This window comes from Dasypus novemcinctus, chromosome 8 (assembly GCF_030445035.2).
Source record: "Dasypus novemcinctus isolate mDasNov1 chromosome 8, mDasNov1.1.hap2, whole genome shotgun sequence".
NCBI classification, from domain to species: domain Eukaryota; kingdom Metazoa; phylum Chordata; class Mammalia; order Cingulata; family Dasypodidae; genus Dasypus; species Dasypus novemcinctus.
Genome location: NC_080680.1, coordinates 88,964,275 through 88,985,346, shown reverse-complemented (window position 1 = coordinate 88,985,346; position 21,072 = coordinate 88,964,275). Strand labels below are relative to the sequence as shown.

The 21,072-nt window shown below is 59.2% G+C and overlaps 2 protein-coding genes across 4 annotated transcripts; one reads left to right on the top strand and one right to left on the bottom strand.

Moving 5' to 3' along the window:
• PTGES2 (prostaglandin E synthase 2) lies at positions 1-5,271 on the bottom strand. Of its 2 annotated transcripts, XM_004453033.3 has the most exons (8): positions 4,981-5,271; positions 3,565-3,762; positions 2,840-2,898; positions 2,332-2,481; positions 1,838-2,038; positions 1,327-1,444; positions 519-662; positions 1-394 (listed from the first exon to the last, which is right to left on the bottom strand). In XM_004453033.3, the coding sequence occupies exons 1-7, from the start codon at positions 5,254-5,256 to the stop codon at positions 534-536; spliced, it is 1,131 nt and encodes a 376-aa protein (XP_004453090.2). In that variant the 5' UTR covers positions 5,257-5,271; the 3' UTR covers positions 1-394; positions 519-533. The 2 variants fall into 2 exon arrangements, with proteins under 2 accessions (XP_004453090.2, XP_004453089.2); XM_004453032.3 differs by having other exon boundaries at positions 1-662.
• A 612-nt stretch (positions 5,272-5,883) lies between these two features.
• LCN2 (lipocalin 2) lies at positions 5,884-16,700 on the top strand. Of its 2 annotated transcripts, none has more exons than XM_071216974.1 (7): positions 5,884-5,936; positions 13,218-13,396; positions 13,939-14,075; positions 14,829-14,908; positions 15,305-15,421; positions 15,617-15,718; positions 16,459-16,700. In XM_071216974.1, the coding sequence occupies exons 2-7, from the start codon at positions 13,262-13,264 to the stop codon at positions 16,479-16,481; spliced, it is 594 nt and encodes a 197-aa protein (XP_071073075.1). In that variant the 5' UTR covers positions 5,884-5,936; positions 13,218-13,261; the 3' UTR covers positions 16,482-16,700. The 2 variants fall into 2 exon arrangements, with proteins under 2 accessions (XP_071073075.1, XP_058158340.1); XM_058302357.2 differs by lacking the exon at positions 5,884-5,936 and adding an exon at positions 12,856-12,961.
• The last annotated feature ends 4,372 nt before the right edge of the window (positions 16,701-21,072 follow it).

Sequence of the window (21,072 nt, the reverse complement as noted above, 5' to 3'; positions counted from 1 at the left end):
GAAGGCAACAAACCGTGTCTTTATTATGACCTAGACAGGAAGGTCTGCAGGGGGCTTGGGAAGAGCAGGAGCGGGGGAGTCGGGATGGGGTGCTCCCCAAAGCAGAGCCTGCCACTTCTCTCGTCCAGGGCTGGAGCCCGGCCTGATTCCCACCCATGGGGCACAGCCACAGAGCAGCCCTGAGCGCTCCAGAAGGGCTGCGGGGCAGGGCGGCCCAGGGCAGGGCAGGGGGCGTCAGCTCCCCTGGGGCTGGGCAAGGGGAGAGGTAGCCCCTCGGTGACCCTCAGGGCTGTGAACGGAAACTGAGCTTGAGCCTTGTCCTCCAGCATCCCAGGGCCCTAGCAGGTGTTCAGTGTTAGAAGAGGGCTGGGGTGGGGTGGCCTCAGATATCAACCTAAGGGGGAGGGGCACACCATTAGGAGAATGATCCCCCCACCCCCACCCCACTCAAGCAGTCACACTGCCAGGGGTGGGCCCAGCGGCCCTGGCACCCGCAGCGGGCGTCTTCCACTGCCCACCTCCTGGTGGGATGCTCAGTGCACCAGGGGGGCGCCGGCGATGGCCTCCTCCACCCGCAGGTACCAGGGCTGGATGCGTGAGTGGCGCATCAGGTCGTCAAAGGCCTCCAGGCCCTCCATCACGCGCAGCACGCCATACACCGCCTGCGCGGGGGACAAGGTGGTGGGGCGGGCACAGTGTCGGGGGGCACGGAGGCCACAGAGGGGGTCTCCAGCCTGCCCCAGGCCCACTGAAGGGCCAACGGTGACTCAGGCTGTGGGGTGCTGTCATTTCACCTCCCCTGCACCCCGACACCCTTTCTGGGCAGCAACCTGCCCCCTGCCTTTTCTTTGGGAGAATACCCTCCGCCACGCTTGGGGTCTGGGGTTTGGGGAGAGGGAACCCCATCTCCTAGCTGCAAGACTCAGGCGTATTCCACCCACGGCTGCAGGACTGCTTCGAGGACAGACATCCAAGCCAGGCCAGGAGGATGCTGTCCCAGGACTTCTGCTGGGTGGACACCTGGACCCCCGGGGCCAGACTTGCCTCAGGCTGAGAGCTGGTGACGGAGCCCGCGCCCTGGTAATGCCACTTGGTCCCCAGAATCCAGCCAGGCCTGAAGCCACCTCCTACCCCTGAACGTCTCAGTTACGGGAACCAAGACGGTGCCCTGCAGTTTGTTTCCCCTGAAGCCACTCTTAAGGGGGTTTCTACCTCTGACGACAGATGACGCCAGGTTCCTCTGGGGGGCAGGGGCTGCGAGAGATCATTACTGTCTCCGCTTTCCCAGCCCTCAGCCAGGGCTCTTCCCGCCACCCCCTCACTCACCAGATCAGCAAGGTTAGGCTTCTGGCCCCCCATGAAGGGCCGGTCTTGGCCCACAGCTGCCACCCACTTGTCGGCAGCCTCGTAGAGGTCCACGCGCACATCGTCCCGGAGGTGGTGCCTGGGCCGGGGAGCAGGGAAAAGGCTTTGGGGAGAGCAGAAAGACCTGGGGCCAGGTTCCCACTGTTGCACCCAGATGGGGGTATCGCACCAGCAGAGCCCGAGAGGGCTCAGTGAGGGGGAGACTGTGGCTCAGGAAGGCACGACTGAGTAAACCCTCCTTCCCCTGGGGTTGGGGAGGCGATCAGGAGTTCTGGGTTCGAGTCCTGGCTCTGCTGTGTGATCTGCCCTGAGCTCCTTGCCCTCTCTGGGCCTCAGTCTCCCATCGACCCCCTGAGGGGTTTGTTGGGAGCGTCTTTAGGACTGAGGATCCGCAGCCCTTGAACCTGGGGCAGGAGCAGTGGGCCCCCAGACGCACGTGCACTCACATGCACACACACGTGCGCACCATCACCTGCTCTTGAGCCGCTTGCTGATGAGATACATGGCCGCTGCGCCCACGTACTTGGCCATGGCGCCCTCCAAGGCCCCAAATTTGCCCTCGTGCACGATGTAGTCAAAGGAGGCCAGGGCCTCTGTGGGCGTGCGGTACACGTTAGGGGAGATGAGGTGCACCAGCCAGTCGTCCGCCCACTGCCGCCACTTCATCTCCTCTCTGCGGGTACAGGACGGAGGGGCGCGGCGGGGAGGGTGAGCCGCCGGCCCTGCCCTGCCGGCCCACCCTCCCAAGCCCTCTGCTGGGCGGTAAGCAAGGCGGGCTTCCAAGGCACGAAATCCAGACCAGCCAGCGCGAGGCCTGGACAGGAAGTCCCGGGCTTCAGGGTGCCGCTGGCCCAGCTCTCGTGGCCGCCCACGCTCCCCCCCTCGCAGTGACCCACGGGGCCGGGCTCCACTCTGGGGAAGACCCCGCCCTCACCTCCTCCCCCCACTGACCCCAGCCCCACTCACGTCCTTGCCTCCTTCCCACCGTAGAGCCACTGGGCCTCCTTCTCGTCCAGCATGAGCCAGTACTTGTTGCAGAATTCAGTCACCTCCTTGCCCTGCTCGTTCTGGGCCTTCATGGGTGGGTAGTAGGTGGCGATCTCTTCCAGGGGCTGCCTTCGGGAGACATCCAGAGCCTCACCCCACACCTTCCTTGAGCAGACTGAGCCCGCACTCCCCCCCCCACACCTGGCCTACTGGCCCCGAGGTGGAGCCAGGACTGACGCACAGAGGCTTTCTGCCCCTTCTAGGGGTGACACAGAAGGCCCTGCAGCAAGAGGAATTTGGGCTAGACACCAGAAGCACTTCCCTGACAAAGGGAGAGGTTTGGGGTTAAGGGAACGTTTCAGAGTAGGACGCCCAGGGAAGTCTAAGCAGCGATCCCACCCCGCTCCTATGCAGGCAACTCAGGTGCGGCCCCCTGGAGACAGGAGAGGGGATGAAACACAGCCTGCACCTCTGAGGGGCTCCTTACCCTGACACCAGGTGGGTCTGCAGGGCGCTGATGATGACGGAGGAGTCGTTCAGCTGTTGCTGGAAGAGAAGAGGCGGGTTTAGATGCAGGGACTGGCCGCCGCAGGCCCACGGGGAGCTCGTGAACAGTACCGACGCCCAGGGACCCCGAGGCCACTGACCGGATGGCGCTGGCTGTTGTTTAGCCACCCCCAGGGGTCCAGCCCTGAAAGTGATGCAGCTGTCCTGGGTAAAGGAGACCCAGGTGTGGAATGAAGAGGGCGTGAGCGGACCTGGGGCCCCGGCCCGCTCCCCAGCCAGGCCTCCCAGGCACTGAGAGGTAGGGCAGGCTCCAAGAAACCACCTACTAGGTGCTGAGCGCCATGCCAGGCAGGCTGTGGCTGCTGTCCCTGTAACCCAGAGGTTTTGCTTCCCTGTTATTAAAGAGCCAGGCCTGGAACCCAGACTGTCCTGACTTCAGAACCATGTTCTCAAGCTCTGCGGTGCTCTCCCTCCCTTAGACCCGGCTGGTGTTGGCATTGGTGGGGAAGGAAGGGAGATGGCATTTATTGAGCACCTACAGTACACTAGCTAATTTCCCCTCATAACTCTGTTGAGGTCTAGAGAACCCAATTTCCTTCTGGGGCTGCAGAGCAGGGCCAGACTCAGGGAAGCTGAGGCAAGCCTGTGGCTTTCCTGGGCTCCAGGATGGTCCTGGGACAGGAGAGGGGTGGTCCCCGAGCTCACCAAACAGTCTCCTTCCTGTACCAGCAGGATGGGCACCTTCCGGTAGGAGGAGAACTTGAGCTCGGTCTTGCGCACAGGGTTTACCTCCACCACCCGGTAGGGCAGGGCGTGGAAATCCAGGAAGGCGCGGACCTTGCTGCAGAAGGGACATGTCTTGTACTGGTACAGGGTCAGCTGCAGGCTGCCGGGTAGGTAGAGCTGGGTAGGGAGCAGAGGGAGGGGCTTCTGAGGGCCCGGTGTCCCCAGGCCCAGGCTCTGTCCCCACCAGCAAACATGTTTCCCAGGGGAGGCTTCTCAGATGACTCTGAGCACATGGAAAGGAACGGGGTAGGTGGCCTCCTGGGAGGTGGGGAGCGCAGCCCAAGCAGCGCACAGTCCAGCTTCCAGCCTCCGCCTCCATCCAGCACCCTCCCCAGGGCAGGCCAAGCAAGCGCTGGGGCTCTGTGCTGAAGGAGTGTCTGCTTGTCTGTACAACAGTGGATACCACCTCTCTCCCTCCAGGCCCAAGAGGACACCAGACAGCCCGTGCAGGGGCCCCTGCCAGAGGCAGAACAGCTGCTTCACTTGGCCTCCTGCCTCCCCCCAACCCTATCCCCTAATCCCAGCTACCCCCGGGCGGGAGGTGCGGAGCTGGGCTGTCATTTTCCAGAGTGGGATCTACCTCAGATCTTCAAGGGGGCAGAGGTGTCTCTGGGTCGAGGAACGAGTCTGCATTTTTGGCAAGAAAGCCCCAGGTGAGCTTGCTATTCAGACACATTCCTGTTTGAAAGCCACAGCTGTGGGCCACCTCCCTCAAGGTGCAGATGGGAAACTGAGGCCCAAACCTCCTAGGTGGGCAGAGAGATACAGCGCCGTCCTCTCCTCCTCCACCCACCCCTCTTTTCCTGGGTCCAGAAAAAGAATGCTGGTGGGCAGGCAGTGGGGGCAGAGCAGAGGGGCAGTGATGTCCCAGGGGCAGCAAGGCCACAGCTGGCGGGACACCTCCCTGACTTAGGACTTGGATTCTAAGCATCCTCAGTACCATGAAAAGACTAGTAATTACACAATTTTAGGACCTGAGGCAATGGGGACACACACACACACACACACACACACACACAATGTTTAAAGTGATAAACTGTGGAAGCTGCTTTCCCTTCTCCTAATCTTTCAATCAAAAAAGTCTTCCTAAAACACGTTAGATAAACGATTTTAAGAGAAGGACAATTCTGGTAAGCAGGAATCCGTGTGCGCCCCCATTTTACAGAAAAGAAAGCTGCGGGCTTCAAACCAAGTCTCTCGCCCAAGGTCACGATCAGGCGGAGGGAGCGGGAGCCGATTCCATGGGTCCCCAGGGGTCCCGGGGTTCCGCGCTGTCGGATCCCAGCGCTCCCAACCGCGGTCCGGTCCCGCCCGGCGCGGCCCGCCAGCCCTTACCTGCGCAGTCGCGCTCTCGGCGTGGAGGTCCTGGGAGCGCAGGTGCCGCCGCAACGCGTGGTACAGCCCCAGGGCGCCCCCCAGGGTCAGCGCCGCTGCGCCCAGCAACCCCGGGCTCCCCCGGCGGGCGGTGGCGGGGCCGGGGCCGCCCGCTGTCCCCGCGAGGCCAGCCCGGCTCTGCGCCGGGACCGCGGGCCCGGGGCGGCCGCCCAGCCTCCAGGCCAGAGAGCGTCCCCCGGGCCACAGCGTCCTCACCGCCCGGGTCACCAGAGCCATGTTCGCGCTGCCGGAGCGGCGTGCCCCGCGGGCGGGCGCGTGAAACGCACCTCGTAAAATGCAGGCTCAGCTTAAAGGAGGCGGGTCTTCAGCGCCCGCGGGTTGCCCGGAGCTACGGACGCCGGGGGCGGAGGCGGGGAGGGACAGCGGAAGGAGGAACCGGCCTGGGACCTGGCGTGCGTGTGCCCGCGCCCGGGTTCGGAGCATCTTTCACGGCCGCAGGGATGCCTGGAAGTCGCTAGATGCCTACGGCTTCTGTGCCTGTCTATATGTCTATGTAACGGGAGTCTTTGGTGACCCCGGGCTGAATGCAGGGACCATCGGGTGGGGGCGCTAGCCCCAGCTCTGTCACTTGGCTTGCTATGTTGCTTTTGAGCTCCAGCGTCTTCGTCTGCAATGTGTAGCTAGTAGTTTCTACCTCTTGCACCCCTTCGGAAGAAATTGTGCCCTTCACGGCGCCAGGGAAAGGCCACAGATTCCGGCCAATGAAGGCCGCGGAAAAGGCCCGATTCTGCTCACAAGTGGGTGAGCGAAAGTGACTCTGGCTTATTTCTGCCCTCCCGCACCACTGCACCCTTCCTTCTGTGGCTCCAACCATAAAATTTTCCCGGAACTGTAGGGGGCCTTGGAAACCACGTGTCTCCGATTTTGTCCGAGCGGAGGGTTCCGTTCGCACACCCGTAAGTTCCCAGCGGACAGAAAAGGGTAGAGTAGACGTCCCAGGCTACCCTCGCCCCTCTGGTGGGCTCGGGCCTCCACTGTCTAGGCTTCTCCGCGGGCAGCCCGGGACTGACCCCGATCCGGAGCAGGGAGCGGGCGGGCCTGGAGGGGCAGGAGGGGCCGGAGGCTCGCGGGCCGAGCGGCGTAGGGACAGAGTGTGGGCGGGGCGGGCACCGACCAGTCTCTGGGTGTCCGGCGGGCGGCGGCGGGGCGTGAGTCTCCCGGCAGCGTTTAGGTCCCGCGGTAGACTCTTCCGGTTCCGCCTTCCACCTGCTCCCTCCATGTTCCCACCCACCCCGGTATCGGTGCTAAGTAAGCGACCCACCGTCCTGCCGCCCCGGCTTCGAGGAAGCAGATGACCGAGGGGGGCCGCTGAAGCAACCCTTGCCCTTCTAGCTTTTCTCCTGGGGCGGGGAATCGGGGCCTGGGTCAGGGCTTGGAAGGAGCCAAAGCGCCCTACTCTCAAAGTGTCTGCATTGAGACACTGCATTGAGATGTATCAGGATTAAATGGGAAAATGAATGTGGGCAGTGAAGCGGCGGCTTTGGAGACCCATATTTCTGTGCCTCACCCAGCAGGGGGTGACTCAACCCTTGCCAAATTTAGGAAGTAATATGGGGACCTGATGTGGCTCAGCGGTTAAGTGTCAGCTTCCCACATACAAGGTCCCCGATGCAGTCCCCGCCCCTGGTACCTCGGGAAAAAAAAGAAGCAATATCAACACACAATTGTTTATTATGAGCCCAGAAGGGCATTGCATGTGTTTTACGCAAAATCTAGTTGTCCAGCTCAGGGAGGGCCCTTCAGACTTCCCAGACTGCTTTCTCCCCAGGCTTCTTCCCAAGGTCCACTCATCTCAAGAAGCACACAACCGTCTGCCCTCAGACGGTGGCAGCCCCTCCCCTGCAGCCTTCTCCTCTCCACTGTCCAGCAGGAGCCCGTCCAGGCCCTTACGTTTAGAAATGTCTTGGCAAGATCTGACCCTAGTCCACAAGCTCCAAGGTCAGAAGTCTGCCTGCTGGTGCTCTGAAATGTCGATCACTTGGCAGGAAGTACCTCCCTCCCTCCCCCTGCTCTCAAGGACTTGCTTTCTAGTAGGGATAATGAAGAGATAGAAGAGGAGGGGTTCTGGCCCAGGAAAAGAGGAAGCCTTGAGACCCCTGGGTACCAGACAAGGCCTTCTCAGTGGCCTCCTCTTTCCTACTGTGCTTAATCTCCCAGCACCCTCTGGGGGAGCCCTGGGGGACGTGAGCATTTGGACCCTATACAAACCTTTAGCCATGTGGGAAGGGAAGAGCAGGGAGCAGAAAGAGGAGGAAACAGTGGCAGAAGGACTAGGGGCATCTCCCATCCTACAGCCACAGCCCCTGCCAGGGTACCCAGGCCCCCAGCCTGGGACAGAGCTGAGCCCTGAAGCTCTTTGGTCAGGGAAGCCAGGGTTCTATGCAGCCCAGCTGCAGCTCCCTATACCAGCTAGGCCACCCACTGCCAAAGGCCCCTCCTGAGATGAACTCACGTGCCTTGTGAGCAGCCCAGGACTGGGGGACCTGGCATGAGGGAAGAGGTGACCCAGGACACGGGTGTCAGGAGTGTGGGTAGAAACCAAGGAGCCACGAGCCACTCCTGTCCTGGCAGAACCAGACTGAGCTCCCAGGGAGGGAAACTTGGGGCTGCACAGACTCTGGGGGGGGGGGAGATATTGCCCATCCAAGTCCTCAGAGGCTTCTGGGGTACTCTCGGGCCCAGAGGGAGGCACCCAGACCCTGTGTCCTGTGTCCTGCCCAGGGTTAGGGTTAGGCCTACCTGCTCATCCACCTCTTCAGAGGGGTTTCCACCCGAGGAATGATTCTGAGAGTCAGGGAAAGGGGCAGTGGGGGTATGGCTATCCTCCCAGACCCCTGACCTGGGCCTCTGAGAATTGGACTGCAGAGAGACAGAGGCCATGCAGAGGCCAAGGTCTTACTGCTGGGATCATCGCCTCTTGCCCTTCTTGCCCCAGATCCACTTTGCATTCCACTTCTTCTTTTCCTTTGCTTCCCGCACCACCTCCCTCCCCCTGCGCCCCACTCTTTACCAACCCTGCTGGGCCTTCCTCTCCGTGAAGGTGGACACCACTCAGCCTTTGAAGCCTGACCTGTCCTCAATGCCTGTCACAGCCCACGGGTGGAGGCTCAACCAGGGCTGTGCCCTCGACCTACCAGCCATCACTCTGGAATAAACCCTTGGTGCCCAGGAAGAGCCAGGACCCAGACCCTCCTCAACCACTGGGCTGAATGGTGAGGGGGGCCGCAGGGCTGCAGGCCTGGCCCTCAGGCCAGGCCAGGGGGGCAGCTCCCCAGTTCCCCGGACCATGGCTGGGATTCAGATTCAGGCAGGAACCTGAGCACCATGTTTCTGGAGCCAAGAGAGCTCCTCTGGGATGCTTATTCTCATTTAACCCTTCCCGTACCCCCTGCTAGGCAATCTTCCAGCCTGTCCTGGGTCCTTAGAGCACAAAGGTGAACCGTCCTTTTGGAAGAGCCAGACCCGTCTTCTCACCCAAGGCTGACTTCAGTGGCATCCAAAAGAGACCTGGCCAAGGGCCTGGGGAGCAGGGAGCATGGGGGTGGCCGAGGAGAGGCTGAGGTGAAGAGGCCCTTCCTCAGAGCCTCCTGGGGTCCTGAGGCCACAGCAGGAGGGATGCAGTTGGGAGGGGCAGAGGTCTTGTCCAGTGCCAGGGCCATGCCAGGCAGAAGCCTATGACAGAAGTGGCTTTTGTCCAACCCTACAGGGGCCCAGTGCCCACCTACCCTCACGGCTGACTGGGAGCAGTGGCTCCCAATCCTCCTGCCCCCCTGTGGTCATCTTGGGCCTGTCACCTCCAAGGAATTCCAGTTCTTGTGAAAGCTGGAGTGACAATCTCAGGGGCATGCGTGGGCCAGGCATCCGAGGACAAGGACCGGCAGGCGGCCCTCGACCCAGGCCCCATGTGGCAGGGCCTGCTTCACCCTGCCCGGTGGGACCCCAAGGGCCTCCCCAGCTGGAGGAAGCCAGTGGGTGCAGTGGGGGGAGGAGGGGTGTTGGGAGGGGCTGCTTCAGAGTTCCGCCATAGGCAGGGTCCCTGTAGGTGGGAGAGGCAGGAACCAGGAGACCCTGGAGACACCCTGGGTGGATCATGGCACAAGAGAGGGGGTGCGTGGGTTAGAAAGCTGCTTCTGGGAACAGGAGACCAAAGGCCTTGGAAGCACAAGCACCTCATTCCTGGAAGTCCTTCCCTCCCAGGCCAAGGGTGGGGAGGAGCCCAGCCCGGCCTTACAGTGATCAAGGAGGGCCCATCTGTGGATGTCACGCGTCTCTTGCTGCCACAACTGGGCCTCCCAGGGGCATCTTGCCTGTAGGCTCTTCCCAGGGCTGGCTCTTGCCTCCCGGATGCCTGTCTCGACCCCACCTCTCTGGTGATCTCTTGTCTAGCCTCCAGACAGGTGAGAGAGGGACACCATTGTGGCTCATTTCGTGTGTCAACCTGGTTGAGTTCCGGTGTCCACTTGTTTGGTCAGACGCTGGCCTGGATGTCGCTGTGAAAGTATCTTGTGGGTGTGATTAGCATCTCCAGCCAGTTGGCTTTTAGTCAAGGAGATCACCCTCAGTAATATGGGCGGGCCTCAGCCAGTCAGCGAAGGCCTTTAGAGCAAGGCAACCGAGGTTTCACAGACAAGAAGGAATTCTGCCTCTAGACGGCTGCATCACCTCCTCGCTGGCCTTCCAGCCTGCCGGCCTGCCTTGCAGTTTTCAGCCTTGCCAGCACACCCCAGTCTTGTGAGCCAGTTCCTTAAAATAAATCTGTTTGTTCTGTTTCTCTGGAGACCCCTGACTGATACAGGTACTTTAGCCCCAACCACCCGTGACTGGGCTGGCCATGGCTCAGGAACTTCTGGAAGCCAGTAGGGGCTCAGACTGGATTTTCCTGCTATGCAGGCACCTCCAGGAAGTGTCTCCCACGTGGGCAGGCAGGCAGGCCATTGTGGCCTCTGGGGAGCTGCCCACTAGGGACAGTGGGGTGGTCTTGAGCAGTTCAGGTGGGGGAGAGAAGACCGTCAGCTGTGATGTGGAGGGGGGCAGGCAGGCGCCTCCTTCTCCTTGCTTCTTGCTACAGAGGTTTTTAAGTGCTGTGGACTGCCAACCCCAAGCAGGACTGGAAAGGCCCAGCCCTGGCTTCTCCCAGGTGGGGCTTAGCCCAAAGCTGCTTCCTGGCTTGTTGAGGCTTAGCTCCTGCAGTTCCCTACAGAGCAGGGGAGGCTGGGTGCAGTGGCCAAGCTCCCGGCCACCCAGCTGGCCGAATCCCAGGACCCTGCAGGGTCAGCCCCGGCCGCCTCCTGCAGGCACCACGGTGGAAACCAACAGGGGGCCAAGAGGGCCTGGGCCAGTGCCTGCTCTTGGCTCCCCGATGCCTGTCTCGGGAGGCGTCCCGAGATACTGTGTGGTACAGACAATTCCAGGAACTCTGAGCCTGGGCAGAGGGAACCCTCCAGTCCCTTCCTTGGCCAGGGGCCCAGGGTCAGGGGGAGGAGGTGGGTAAAGAGTGGGGACCTCCAGTGTCCTGTCCACCCCGGCATCCTTGGAGCTAGCCAGGAGTCTGAACGTGCAGTCTGCCATGGCCCTCCCCCAGCCCTCCTGGCGCTGAATCTCCCAGCCTGTGAGAGGTGTGCACGCGCATGTGCCTTGTGGGTTCAGCCGTCCACCCTCCTCCACAGCCCTTCCAGACTCTGAAAAGGGTCAGCCCAACTTTTCACCTTTATCTCCTACCATGCCTGCTGGACTCCTCCCTCCCTAAGGCAGAATGCTGCAAGGGCTCCCAGCTGATCCCCTGCCCACCCTAGTCTAGCCTCTGCCCCAGCCATGGCCGTGACTGTCCCTGGACCCCCACAATGTCTGGCTGGGATACTGCACATCTGAGATTCAAATCCCCAGAAGGGTCTCGTCTTCTTCACTCGTACCTCTCCCTCGATTCCTGGACCAGCCCAACCTCCCAGGAGGTGGCAGGTGAGGAAGGGGTGATGAGATGGTGGTCACCAGGTATCAGCAAAGGCAAAGACCAACGCAGAAACGGAGGCAGAGACAAGGCTAGTGGGTCTGAGTGTCCTGGAGCCAGTGCAGAGAGAATGGGCCCTGCATGGGTTCAGAGAAACTGAGGCAATCCTGTGTGGAAACACCAAAGTCCTGGGTTCTTGGCTGCACATGGCTTCTTTAAATCCACAGACAGCTCTCTTAATTCAGGGGTGTCAGGGTGGGGCGGGAGGGGCTGGGGATGAGCCAGGATTCAGGCTGGAGACCCTGCGCTGAGCTCTCGCCTCCTGCAGCCAGCTCTGGTTTTCTCATGCTCCAGACCCAGCTCCCCATGCCCTGCTCCTGCTCCTGCCCCACTTTGTGCCCTGAACCCTACACAGGGAGCTCTAACTCTGCCCCTGACTTTCAGAGTCTGGAATATTCTGTCCATCAGCTCCTTGCTCATCTACGACACTGCCTCGCCCCTACTTAAGGTTCTTTGGGGCTCCATCTGTCGGCCTCCCCCACATCCAACAGCCACGGCAGACTCAAATACACCTTTTAAGGTCAAAGACAGGAGTATCTGTGAGCGGGGGTGGAGCTTCTGAGACCTTGGGGCCAGGGCAGCTGCTGGCCCCACTGGAGGTGGGCAGGCGGGTTTTAGTGGCAACATCATTCTTCCCCAGCTTTGCCCATCTTCACTTCCTGCCCTTTCGTCACCCCCACGGCAGGCAAGCAGGGCCTGGGAGGTGGGTGGAGGTCCAGTGGGGGCCATTCCCGGCCTCGGGGAGGCTGAGGCTGTGCTCTACCTGCCAGCTTAGACTCCCTCTAAAGCCCCTTCCCTCCGCCCCACTGCCCCAGAGCCCTGGCGGGGGGAAGCTGCTTCCCATTCAGCAGTTGGGTAGAGCTGAGGAGGTCCCTATTGGTCGCATTGAGGCAAGCCAACTATTAGGTCAGCGAGAGGCCACCAGGCATCCAGGACAGCCTCGGCTCTAGTAGGTGAGCCATGTCTGGGAGACCCTCCCTGATGGCTGTGACCTGTCAACTGCCTCCTGAGAACACTGACCAGGTCCCCAGTGAGGAAACTGCTCCCCTCCGAGACAGGGCTGGGATCAGCCATTTCATGGACAATTCTGGGAGCCCAGGCCTGGGCCACTGAGCATCAAAGTCCAGGCTTATTGCCAATCTACCCGGACCAGAGACAGGGGGATGGTTTCAATGACCTCTCCAGGACGAGACCAAGCCCTTGCTCTCCCTGTGAGTGAAAGCAACTGGTGTCCAGAGCAGCAGGGTGGTGTGCCCACCTTCCCACACGCACCCACCAGGCAAAAGCTGTGTCTGCCCTCACCGAGACAGGTGTGCACCCCTCATCCTCCCCACGCCTGGCCTCAAAGGTGGTCCAGTGGGAACTGCAGCCTCACTGCTCTGCTTGCCAAGCAGCCACATCTGTAGCTAGTGTTCCGGCTCGGGGTCTCTGCCCACTGGCCCCACGAGAGTCCTGGGGTCAGCTGCCCAGGGTGCTGCAAACTGGGCAAGGAGGAGGGGAGGGCTGACACAAGGCAAGGAGCTCTCCCGAAGTCAGCGAGCACCCGAGGTCTCTCTGGCATCTCACCCTGTACTGGGGCCTGGTGAAGGGCTCCCAGGAGAGCCAGGATCTCGGCTCAGTGGGCTCAGAAAGGACGCCCTGACCTTCCCTGCCGGGAGGGTTCACTGTCAGCTGCCACATGCTCCTCTGTCCCTTGTGAGAACCAGGAAGCAGCACATGGTCAGCTGGGTGAGGTATTCTCTGCTTTCAGCAGGTGCGGGCAGAAGCGCTCACCACACACGCCCCACCTGGGCTGGGGTCCAAGCAGGAACCCCTGGAGGTCAGAAGTGATGGCTAGTCCAGCTAGATCTCCGCTGATCCCCACATAGAGCCAAACTCGGAGCGAAGGGGAAGGGTGCAGAGAGCCTGCAGAGGGAGGTGAGGGATCTGGAGACTCCCCTCCCACCACCCTTCCCCCAACCCTGCCCCTCCATCTTGCACAATATTGACCAGCGGGAGAAAGGGGCAGAAATCTTGCCAAGTGTTTCAGCAGGAGTTGCTGGCAATTGCCTCACTTCCTGGATTTGGCAAAGGCTGAATCACACCCCACCCAGAGCTGGGTTGGCAGACAGGTGGGCCCATAAATAGAGTCCCGCAGGCGAACCCCTCACTTGCCTCCTCCACCACCCGCCAGGCCCAGCATCTGCCTCGAGCTCCGGCTTCCTCAGCCCTGCAATCATGTCCCCAGGCCTGTGGCTGGGCCTCACCCTGCTGGGGGCCCTGCACGCCCAAGCCCACGCCTCCACCCCAGGCCTGATCCCGGCCCCATCTCTGCTCAGGGTCCCTCTGCAGCCAAACTTCCAGGACGACCAGGTGAGGGGCCTGGAGGGGCAGCTGCAAGGAGGGCCTGGGAGGAGCAGGCGCAGAGGGGAGAGGAGACAGAGTCCTTGTGGTAGGGCAGGGACAAGCCTTCTCGGGAGTCCAGCCGTGCCCTCGCGGCCCCTGGTGGAGCCCCCACCCCCGCCGGAGCAGACTTCCCAGGGCTACACACCCTCCCCCGCAACTCCCATGAGGCCATTTGAGATATCTTCAGCCCCTCAGCACAGAGGAAACTGAGGCTCAGGAAGGCCAACAGGCCACTTGTCTCGGGTCACCTCATCCCTGCCAGACTTAGGGGTGCCTCCTTGTCCCAGCCCAGAGCTCCCTCCCTGGCCTGGGGGACTCCAGCTCCCCCATTATTCAGCTTCATCAGTGCAGGTCCAGCTCAGGCTTGAATGCCCAGCTTGGGCTCTGCTGCTCACTTAGAGGGTCTCCTGGCTCCAGCCGGGCTGCCCAGAGGTGCTGGCAGGGACAGGACAGGAAGGGTGGCTCCTGGGACCATGCCCGGGCTCTGCCCATCGCCGGCCCTCCTGCAGTTCCAGGGGAAGTGGTACGTCCTGGGCCTGGCGGGAAATGCAATAAAGAAAGAAGAGCAAGGCCGGTTTAAGATGTACACCACCACCTACGAGCTGAAAGAAGACGGCAGCTACAATGCCACCTCCACCCTGCTCAGGTGGGAGCCGGCTCCCCCTGGGGGAGCTGGAAGGGCTGTCCCCGGGGTCTGAGAGGCAGACAGCTGTCACAGCCAAGGCATGACCAAAGCTGAGGGACACTTGTTCATTCATTCATTTGGCTAACATTTTTTGGTCACTTTAGTGCAGGCACGCGCAAGGTACTAGAGGGGAATGGACACAACAGGCCTTAGAAAATAAGACGGAAGTCGCACGCCATCCTGCAGCGGGAGGAGGGGTGCTGGATCTGGCCTGGAACCCCATCCCGTGCTTTCATGGGAGGCTTCAGGGAGGTGGCCTCAGAGCGGGTCCCTGAAGGCGCCCTGGAAGGTGCGCGGCGCTGGCAGCAGGGGGCAGTGGCCACCCAGTCAGAGAGCGCGGCTCCTTCCGGAAGCCGGAAGCACCGCCACCTGGAGGGGCGGGTGGCTGTTCTGACACGGTCCCTCCAATGAGTGGGCTTGATGGGGTCCCTCTGGCTGCAGTTGGGGTGGAAAGTGGCGGGGATGCAGATGAGGGTCCCTGAGACAAGTGACAGTGAAGCTGGTCAGTCACACAGGTGGGAAGGTACGCAGGGAAGGCCCCTGGGTGCAGGGCAGCCTCGGGGAGGGAAGGATCGTGGGTGCTGGAGGGAGGACCAGATCAGGGCCAGGGGACCCAGGTTGGGCCACAGCCCCAGTCCCCACCTTGTCCAGCCCGGGGGCCCATGCCGACATCCTCTCCACCCTCACCCACGCGCCCATCTCTTGCTCCCACAGGGATGGGCGCTGTGACTACTGGATCAGAACTTTCGTCCCAGGTTCCCGGCCCGGCCAGTTCCACCTGGGCAACATTAAGAGTGAGTTCTGGGGAGCGGATGAGGCTCAAGCGGTTGAGCATCTGCTTCCCACATGGGAGGTCTCGGGTTCGGTCCCCGGTGTCTCCTACAAACAAACAAACAAGATACGACAAGCAAACAAATGAAAAAACCAACTCGGGAGCTGATGTGGCTCAGTGGTTGAGTGCCAGCTTCCCACATTTGAGGTCTGGGGGGTACCTCAAAAAAAAAAACAAAACAGAAAAACCCCCAGTGAGTCCTGCGCCAGGTGGGGGTACAGGGATCGGGCCCCTGGGCCCTTCTGGCCAGGGCACAGACGTCTCTGGCCCTCTACGAGATGCTGCTGTGTTGGGGGAGGCCCACGCTGGCAGGGTGGGGGGCAAGGGGGCGGCCCCCTCAGCCCCGCCCGCTGCACAGGCTTCCCCGCGCTGCGGAGCTACACCGTGCGGGTGGTGGCAACCGACTACAGACGCTTTGCCATGGTGTTCTTCAAGAAGGTTTCCGAAAAGGAGTACTTCAAGACCACCCTCTACGGTGCGCCCTCGCCCCCCTCCCTCCAGGGACCCAGCTCCTGGTCCCACGCGGGGAGAGGAGAAGCCCACCCCCCGTGACCGCAAGGGGGGGAGGGAGAAACCTCTCTGCAGCTCCTCCCTGGGGATGGGGCCCAGGGCTGGCTGATGCACTCAACAGTGCTTACGGACGGGCCACCCGCTGGCCTTCTGGCCGCAGGGAGAACCAAGGAGCTGACCCCCGACCTGAAGGAGAACTTCGTCCGCTTCGCCAAATCGCTGGGCCTCACTGATGACCACATCCTCTTTCCCATTCCAATCAGTAAGGGCCGGTCAGGGGGAGGAGGGGGCATGAGGATTGTGGGCATTGGCTGCCGCCCCGCCAGGGAGGTGGCACTCGTGGTCCACTCGTGGGGGTCTGAGAGGGGGCTGGGCCAGGAGCCCCACGCGTTTAGGAAGGGCCTGCCCCACCCCCCGGGGTCTGTGGGGACCCTGGGCATCCAGCCCACGTGCTGCTCCCTGACAGCTGAGCCAGAGGCTGCCCAGCTGCAAGTTTAGGCCCATGTCCAAGGGTCCCGTCTCACTGCCCTGCTCCCCAGCCCCAACCTGTGTCCTGCTGTCCTGGGCCACCTCCCCTCTCCCCTCGGGGCTGGCTCACCTGTGACTTGGGGGGTGGCCCGGCCCGGGCAGCAGCTCCTGCCAGCCCACTCAGAGAGCCGCCAGGCTCAGCAGGGTCAACAGGCAGGAGGCCTGGCTGCCCAGCCTCCCAGGTCAGCCCTTCCTCAGGCCTGTCTCCCACATCTTCCTCCTCTCCCTGCCTCTGGCCCCCAGCATCGGGCCCTCTCCCGCCCCATCCCCGAAGGCAACCCCCCAACCCCCAGATCTGCTGCTGCTAGGCCAGGCTGGAGCCTGGGGCAGCCCCGGGGCAGTGCAGAGGCCCCAGAAGTCCAGGGGTGTACACACACACACACACACACACACTGGCCAAGTCCAGGGGTGTACACACACACACACACACACACACACTGGCCTGCCAGTCCTGACAGACTTTCTCCCCAACAGGCCAGTGCATTGACCAAGCCTGAGCACGCAGTGAGTACGGCTGCTCCAGGGCTGCGGCTGACGGGGTGGGGGCTCAGGCTCCTCCTCTCCCCCGCCGTTGGTCTCTGCCCGGGGCGCCGCGCAGCCACCGGTGAGCGAGCCAGGAGAGCTTCCGCACGGCGCTGCGCTGCCAGCCTGCACCCCCAGGCCACCCTCTCTCTAGCCCCCCTTTGCCTGATTAATAAACACACTGCCAACAGGAATCGAGTCTGTGCTCCTGGACCCCTGGGCCACCTGGGAGGGAAAGGGCAATGGGCGGGTGCACACCTGCATCACTCCGGGGGCCTGCCGGTCCCCAGCGAGCGCTGGAAGCCACCGAATGCAGCCCAGATGTTAGGGCCGCAGAGAAGGCACAGAGGGGAGAAGACAAAGGGCTCTGGCGCCCTGGACTCTCCACCGGTTCCTGGCAGCTGACCGCCCCCGAGCCTTTCCTGACCCTGCTTTGAGTAGGCTTTATCTTTTCTTTAAAAAAAGTATTTTTATTAGAGAAGTTGTGGGCTTAAAAATAATCATGCATAATGAGCAGAATTCCCATCTATCTCCCCTCCACCAACACCTTACACTGTTGTGGAATATTTGTTATGGATTATGAGAGAACATGTTCAGACTATTTCTACTACTATGGTCCATAGGGTACACTTGGTATATTTTTTCCATACACCACCTATTTTTTTTAATCTTTTTTAAAATTTTATATTATCTTTTTTTAAAGATACATAAATCACACAAAACACCCCTGTTATTGACACCAGGTATTAGTATTGTACATTTGTTATAGCTCATGAGAGAACGCTCTGTTTGTCCTGTTAACCACAGTCCATCTTCCACCACATGGTTCACTGTGTTAGTACCATGTCTTGCACAATCCATCCAAAGTGTACACTCAGTGGCTCTCACTTTCATCACAGGGTTGTGCAGTCATTGCCTCAGTAAATTTTTGAACATTTTCCTTAGTTCAAAAGAAAAACTCCCATCCTCCCCATTACTGACCCTTAGCATTGATCTAGTACTTCTGTGACATTGCCGTTACAGTATATCGACTGTATACAGTATATCGACTGTATATATACAGTATATCGACTGGGCATTTCTGAGCTCCCAACCCTAGATCAGCAGCAGCCCTCACACCCCTGTCTTAGAGGGGCAGGAGCCAGATGGGGTCACACCTCATGCCCACAGCAAAATCCTAGGCACAGAATTGACTGTAAGGATTAATGCATTTATGATGCTTTCCTAATTCCCATAGTAATCAAGAATCCTTAAGCGATTCAAGACCTATGGAGTTGCCTTAAAATATTTAGTGCTCTGTATGTCAGCTGAAAAGCATTCTGAATCAGATTCATTCTTGTGGATAAAAATCAAACATACTGTGTACAGCCATACTCATTTTCATAAGGAGATTTGATACAATATTAATGTTACATAAATTGATGAGCATAAATAAATACAAATACATAAGGAATGACTACTGCAAACTGAATATATAACTTTTTAAAAATAAAAGTTAATTTCAGTTTCTGTATCTGTGAGAACTGGAGAAAAGAAAGACTCTGCATAATTAAGAATTATGATTTTGATCCCCAAAGAGTCCTGCTGGATTACAATAAAGGACACAGCTTTTCTTTCCAGACAGCTTTTCCAAATACAAATTTCACACTTTCCAAAGAGGCCCTATCACTTGAGCCACATCTGCTTCCCGGGACCAAACTTTTAAGGCACACAGGGGCATTATGTTTCCTCCTGGGTCGTTGGGTACATTTGTTTCCTACTGCTTCTATAACAAATTACCACAAACTTAGTGGTAGGAACACACATTTATTTTCTCAAAATTCTGGAGGCCAGAAGTTCAAGGTCAGTTTCCCTGGACCTAAATTAAAGTGTGTGCAGGGCTGCACTCCCTTTGTGTGGGAAAATCCGCTCCTTGTCATATCCAACTTCGAGAGCAGCATTCCTTGCATTCTTTAGCTGGTGGCCCCTTCTTTCATCTTCCAAGGCAGCAGTGGAGCAGCTTCAAATCACTCTGTCTGCTGAGATCATCACATCACTACTGTCTTTCCTCTGGCTTCCCTCTTCTATGGACACTTGCGATTATTACATTTAGTGCCCACCAGATAATTGAAGTTAATGTCTCCATCTCAAAGTCCTGGATTTATATTCTAAAAAGTTTTTTGGTGATGAACGCACATCATTGAGATTATACTAAAAGCCATCGATTATACACTCCAGGTAAATTGTATGGCATGTGACTAAGTCTCAATAAAACTGCTTTTATTTCTTTATTTCTTTTTCTCAAGATTTTATTTCTCTCCCCCCCCCCCCGCCCCCCACACTCTTTGCTCTCTGTGTCCATTCACTGTGTGTTCTTGTGTCTGCTTGCATTCCTGTCAGGTGGCACCGGGAATCTGTGTCTCTTTTTTGTTGTGTCATGCTGCGTCAGCTCTCCGTGTGTGCAGCACCATTCCTGGGCGGGCTGCGCTTTTTTTGTGAGGGGTGGCTCTCCTTACGGGGTGCTCTCCTTGCATGTGGGGTTCCCCTACACAGGGGGATCCCCTGTGTGGCACGGCATTCCATGCACACATCAGCACTGTGCGTGGGCTAGCTTACCACACAGGCCAGGAGGCCCTGGGTATTGAACTCTGGACCTCCTATATAGTAGGCAGACACTCTATCAGTTGAGCCACATCTGCTTCCCAAAACTGCTTTTATTTTATTTTAAGATTTATTTTTGGGAAACGGACTTTGGCCCAGTGGTTAGGGCGTCCGTCTACCATATGGGAGGTCCGCGGTTCAAACCCCGGGCCTCCTTGACCCATGTGGAGCTGGCCATGCGCAGTGCTGATGCGCGCAAGGAGTGCCGTGCCACACAGGGGTGTCCCCAGGGTAGGGGAGCCCCACGCGCAAGGAGTGTGCCCGTGAGGAAAGCCGCCCAGCGTGAAAAGAAAGAGCAGCCTGCCCAGGAATGGCGCCGCCCACACTTCCCGTGCCGCTGACGACAACAGAAGCGGACAAAGAAACAAGACGCAGCAAATAGACACCAAGAACAGACAACCAGGGGAGGGGGGGAAATTAAATAAATAAATAAATCTTTAAAAAAAAAAAAAAAAGATTTATTTTTATTTATTTCTCTGTCCTTCCCTCCCTCCCTTGGCTGCTTTCTGTGTCCATTCACTGTGTGTTCTTCTGTGTCCGCTTGCACCCTCAGCAGCACTGGGAAACTGCATCTCTTTTTTATTGCGTCATCTTGCTGCGTCAGTTCTGTGTGTGCAGTACTACTCCTGGGCCGGCTGCGCTTTTTTCGCTCAGGGCAGTTCTCCTTGCAGGGCACACTCCTTGTGCACTGGGCTCCCCTACGTGAGGGACACCCCTGCGTGGTACAGCACTCCTTGTGTGTGGCAGCTCTGCGTGTGGGCCAGCTCACCATATGGGTCAGGAGATCCTGGGACTTGAACCCTGGACCCTCCCACATGGTAGGCAGATGCTCTATCAGTTGAGCCACGTTCGCTTCCCGCCAAAACCTCTTTTAAATAAATAAATAAGCAAGAATAGTCAGAAACAGCAGCTCTGTACAGTAGAGGAAGCATAGAGAGATTGAGAGGTGGTAAAGTTTTTGTTTGCCTGTTTTTTGTTTATTATTATTGAAATAATGAAAATACTCCCATAATATTATGTGGGTTGTATGCTTTATTAATATGTATAAATAAAATGATGTTTTTTTTAAAAAAGATCCTTGATTTAATCACACCTGCAAAGTCCCTTTCTAAGGAAACAGTCACAGCTTCCAGGGACTGGGACCTGGATATCTTTGGGGACCATTATTCAGCCTGCCACGCTGGGCTTGGAGAGAGAATGATGGTGGGTTTGTAAGGTGGAGGGGTTAGAAGGTCCCAGCCCTAGGTGGGAAGTGACCAGAGGCCCCAAAGACAGGACAGCAGGAAGGCGCATACCCCTGCCCCTCAGGGTTGACTGGGGTGGGTGGCCGCTCTCTCCCAGGACCTGTGGGCCATGACAGGAGTGGGCTCCGAGGCTCTCTGGGAATGGAGAAGGGGCCAGCCCTGAAGGGGCCTCACCTCCCTTGGCCCTGTGGCCAGCAGGGCCCAGACCTGTTTTGGGACAGAGTGTCTCGCATAAGCAGCCCCATGACGGATGAGCTGCAGGTGGGCCCCATCCTTTCCCTTCCAGCATCACAAGCCTCCATCAGGCTGCTCTGGGGCCCTGGGTGGAGCCAAGCAAGTCCCATGAACAGAGTCTCCCCAGTGCCTTCTGCTTTGCCTTCCACCTCTCTCCCTCTGCCCTCACCTCTGGAACCAGGCCCGGACCCCTGCTCATGCTCCAGAAAAATGGTCACTCCTTGAATGCTGTGGGTAGAGCTGGCCCCACTGGAGACCTTGAGGGTCCTGCAGACCCCAGCCAGGCCCCCAACCCTGGACCCCAGGCGTGGGTCTCTGTGCAGCCTGACTTCCAAAAAGCCTGGTCCCCATGGCAGGACGGGGGCCCTGACAGGAGAGAGGGGCACTCTCTGGGGCTGAGTTGTCTCCCTGAGAAGGGGGCAGTGCTGAGCCAGAGCCAGGGTCTCAG

Bases quoted from the DNA above. Each gene is read 5' to 3' on its own strand.
- PTGES2 (XM_004453032.3), bottom strand. From the start codon at position 5,256: ATGGCTCTGGTGACCCGGGCGGTGAGGACGCTGTGGCCCGGGGGACGC. The intron at 2,899-3,564 runs GTGAGCTCGGGG...CTTCTCTTCCAG, and splicing joins TACAGGAAGGAGACTGTTTG to CAACAGCTGAACGACTCCTC. The intron at 2,482-2,839 runs GTAAGGAGCCCC...TGTCTCCCGAAG, and splicing joins CAGACCCACCTGGTGTCAGG to GCAGCCCCTGGAAGAGATCG.
- LCN2 (XM_071216974.1), top strand. From the start codon at position 13,262: ATGTCCCCAGGCCTGTGGCTGGGCCTCACCCTGCTGGGGGCCCTGCAC. The intron at 13,397-13,938 runs GTGAGGGGCCTG...GCCCTCCTGCAG, and splicing joins CAAACTTCCAGGACGACCAG to TTCCAGGGGAAGTGGTACGT. The intron at 14,909-15,304 runs GTGAGTTCTGGG...CCCGCTGCACAG, and splicing joins CCACCTGGGCAACATTAAGA to GCTTCCCCGCGCTGCGGAGC.